Genomic DNA, 3,510 nt, shown 5'->3' with positions numbered 1-3,510 from the left:
TTCTAAAACGGATGTTTTGATGCTCTTAATCCCGCTTTGAAAAGGAGAATTCATGTCAGCGCACAAACCAGGGAATGCGATCTGGCTCTTTACACAGGTAGTGTTACAAACAGCCCTTGTGAAAAATAACACGTCTTTATTTGGCATCAAACAACCCTTCTCACTTTTGCGGCGGTTGCACACACGCTGTTGAGCCGAGGTTGAATAGAGAGATACAATAATAAGACACATTGTTATATTGAAGCCACAAAAGCCGGCCGATGACAGACCGCGGCGCAACGCTCCTTTATTATTTCTCGACGCAAAGAATCATCCAAAGCAGCATCCCCTCTTTTTCTTTCCGCGGCGTGTGGAGATTTTTCCCTCGTCGCGTCCAAAAGAATCAAATTGCTCTGACAAAAGGCACATTCGAGCTTGATGGAAAAATTGTGAAGAGCAAACCATAAACATGCTGGAGCGTGTTCACAACTTCATAAATATAAACGGACAAAACCAATTGTATTCTTACAAAAAAATGTTTTTGGAAAAAAAAACCTTTTTGTTTTTTTCCCATTAAGAAAATTAAAATTAATCTGAAATTTATAGAAAATTTTATTTTTAGTTATTTATTAATAAATAAATTATACATTGATTATTTTTTGGGGGACTTAAAAAAATAAATATTCTTATACGCTATAAAAAATATGCAAAGCTGAAAATGAAATGAGTAAATCGAGCAAAAAGCAAATGACAAGAGAACTCTAAAGTTATGCAACAAGGCGAATTTTAAAGCCACGCAGGTTGCATATCTGAAACATTTCGCTACACAAAAATTACGGAAACTTAAGAAACTTTAGTAGAAAAGAGAAGGAAGGAGGACATCGTCCAATATTATTAACTGATTTTCTTCATGCCTAAAATTTAAGTTCTAAAATGTTTTTATTTTGCAATCCCAAAAGAGGGCCTTGAAAGATCGATTTCCAATTAGAGATAGAAACTGGCACGGCTCAACAAATTTCATATACATATATAATGCCAATTTTGACGCATTCATATCCATATTTATAATTATTTTCAAAAAAAAAAAAAAAAAAAATCAATGGAAAATAATTTTGATAATCCATAATAGAACACATTATTTTAAAATCCAAAAGATGCAGAATTTACTTTTTTTAATAGAAACAGAAACTCATTCATTAGTATATCCTATTTCATATAACGAAGATATTCGGCAATTTTCTTTGAAAGGGAAGAGATTTCCAAAATCCTTGATAGTATCTTTAAAAAAGTAAATTCAAACTCTTAAAGTTTTAGAGACTTTGGAGTATTTTTTTATTCTGCATAAGTGCCAATGAAAGTAATTAATTAATTAATTACCCTTATTCAAGATGTTGATCTTCAGAATGGTAACCGGAAAATCCGCCGTAGCTACGTTAAATTATATAACTATCATAATAATAAAGAGCAGATAGATTCGAGTCCATTTCTGAGAGTTATGCAACTCGACGAATTTAAATGCTAAGCAGGTTGCATACCTCTAAAATGAAACGGCGCTTCAGCTTCAGTAAAGAGATCGTGACGATGCACAATCAATCACGCGAATGATTCTACCTCTATTTTAAACAATTCTATCTATTAAGATGAGACTTGATAATATACGCGTACGTGTCACCACGATCACTGAATTATCATCTCATTAGTCTGAGGGGTCGAAGGCTGCAACGTGATATGTAAGTACACGGAATTCACAGCATTGATTGTTGTTTTTCCCCCAACAAATCGAGTGGCCGAGAAACTTACTGCATTTGAGCTGCTGCTCCGGTGCACATCACACATCACAAATAATTTTCGCTCATTTTTTAAATATTAGTTCTGTTAAGTTCCATACAGTTTTCTGATACAAGAAGACAGCATGGATGGCATTTTTATTTTTAGACAAATTCTTCGACTCTTGAATTTTTCTTTGCATTTGCTGGTGAGTTTTTATATCTTAACATATTGTTGACCAAGTTTTATAAATTACTTAATTGCCTGAACCTCTAGCTTATCGACCATTCATTAGTCGCAGGGTTAGAAAGTAATGCTGAACAGAATTGCAACCGGGATCCAATGTACATGACCTACTGCATCGCCCAGTGTCTAAATATCACTTCATTTAATGACATGCAACGCTGCACTTACAATAGGAAAACTGGTCGTGCTGTGATGAAGGTCAGTTAAATTAAAAAAATTTGAATAATGAATAATATATAATTTAAAAACTTTTTTAGCCAAAATGTTCAGATTGCCCCGTCTATGCGTTAAATGACAAGGAAGTAAGTTTTTTATAATAATGTCTAGATTTATTTTCAATTTTAATAAATTTTACTTATATATTAGGGTCAGCGCGTCAGATTGTTGTATGGACTAAGTATTTACTTGAACGCCACATTTGAATAAAAAGTAATCTAAAATTTAAGTTGAAAAGAATTACAAGAAAATATGTGGACTATCCATTGCCTACAAATTTTCACCGCCGGTAACATCTTTGAAATTTGAAAGAAGGAGCGAAAAAAAAAATAAGTTGGCATTTAGGTAGAATATCGAACTGCTGCCTACATATGCGGAATCACAGATACGAAGTTGAAGGCTTGGAGCCCAAAGTCAGCCCAAGAAATTCAATGTGTAATCGAAGGGCTGCGTGAGTTTAGCAAATTGTGAATTTTCATAAATTTTATTTAACTTGGATAAAAAACAGCAAAGGAACACGTTGCCAGTGGAAGATTGAGGATCCAAGCGTTTAAGGGCGGCTGCTCTCAAAAGTTTCAAATATGCGACTCGGACGAAAACCCACCTTTTAATACGACCTTGTTCCCGTTTATTCCGATGCAGCCAGCAAAGAACAACACTTGCTTGGTTGTAACTTTTTCTCTAGACGACAAAAAGGCGTCAAATCTTCAGTTTCGGGAGGAATATTGCCATGAACCAGCCCCTTTTATCTGCCTTACTAATGATGATTGAAAAAATATTAAAGAAGTAACTTTTCAGACAATTTTAACTCTGCAGTAAATTTCCAGTGCTCGTAGCATAGAAATTGAGGGAATCCCAATGAATATCGATCATATATAGTTTTGACGTGCTTTTTTATGGAAGGTTAGAGGATGGAAATTAATAAAAATGGGACTCCCTGTCATTACCATAATATACATATTGATTTTCTGCAATAAAAAAATATTTTGATTAAAGGCTTACTTTAAAATAAAAAATAAAATTTATTATACATTCAATTTTTTTAACCTCTCATTAGAATAAATTTGGATTGATTTTAAATCATATTACTGGAGAATTGGCTGCCAGCCACAACAACATACCAAAACTCGCTGGCTCAATCCTCAATCTAGAGAGGGGAGGCCATTTTTTATTTTAATTTTAACTATTCTTTAGTTGAAGCTATAAGAAATGAAAAATGAAAAAATATTAAATTCTTTGTACAATTTTTTTTACTTTAATTTAAATAATAAGTTTCAAAAATAATTTCAGGAAAACTTTTCA

The 3,510-nt window shown here is 33.2% G+C and overlaps 1 protein-coding gene across 3 annotated transcripts; it reads left to right on the top strand.

Moving 5' to 3' along the window:
- The first annotated feature begins 1,797 nt into the window (after positions 1-1,797).
- On the top strand, positions 1,798-3,221 carry LOC132197509 (uncharacterized). Of its 3 annotated transcripts, none has more exons than XM_059620844.1 (7): positions 1,798-1,954; positions 2,042-2,190; positions 2,250-2,294; positions 2,359-2,389; positions 2,439-2,497; positions 2,554-2,659; positions 2,717-3,221. In XM_059620844.1, exons 2-7 carry the CDS (start codon positions 2,089-2,091, stop codon positions 2,977-2,979), a joined length of 606 nt encoding a protein of 201 aa, XP_059476827.1. In that variant the 5' UTR covers positions 1,798-1,954; positions 2,042-2,088; the 3' UTR covers positions 2,980-3,221. The 3 variants fall into 3 exon arrangements, with proteins under 3 accessions (XP_059476827.1, XP_059476828.1, XP_059476826.1); XM_059620845.1 differs by having other exon boundaries at positions 2,023-2,190; positions 2,447-2,497; XM_059620843.1 differs by having other exon boundaries at positions 2,023-2,190.
- The last annotated feature ends 289 nt before the right edge of the window (positions 3,222-3,510 follow it).

The sequence above is a fragment of the Neocloeon triangulifer genome, unplaced genomic scaffold (genome assembly GCF_031216515.1).
Source record: "Neocloeon triangulifer isolate White Clay Creek 2 clone unplaced genomic scaffold, ASM3121651v1 ptg000012l, whole genome shotgun sequence".
In the NCBI taxonomy this organism is placed as follows: domain Eukaryota; kingdom Metazoa; phylum Arthropoda; class Insecta; order Ephemeroptera; family Baetidae; genus Neocloeon; species Neocloeon triangulifer.
This window is presented reverse-complemented; position numbering and strand designations above follow the sequence as displayed.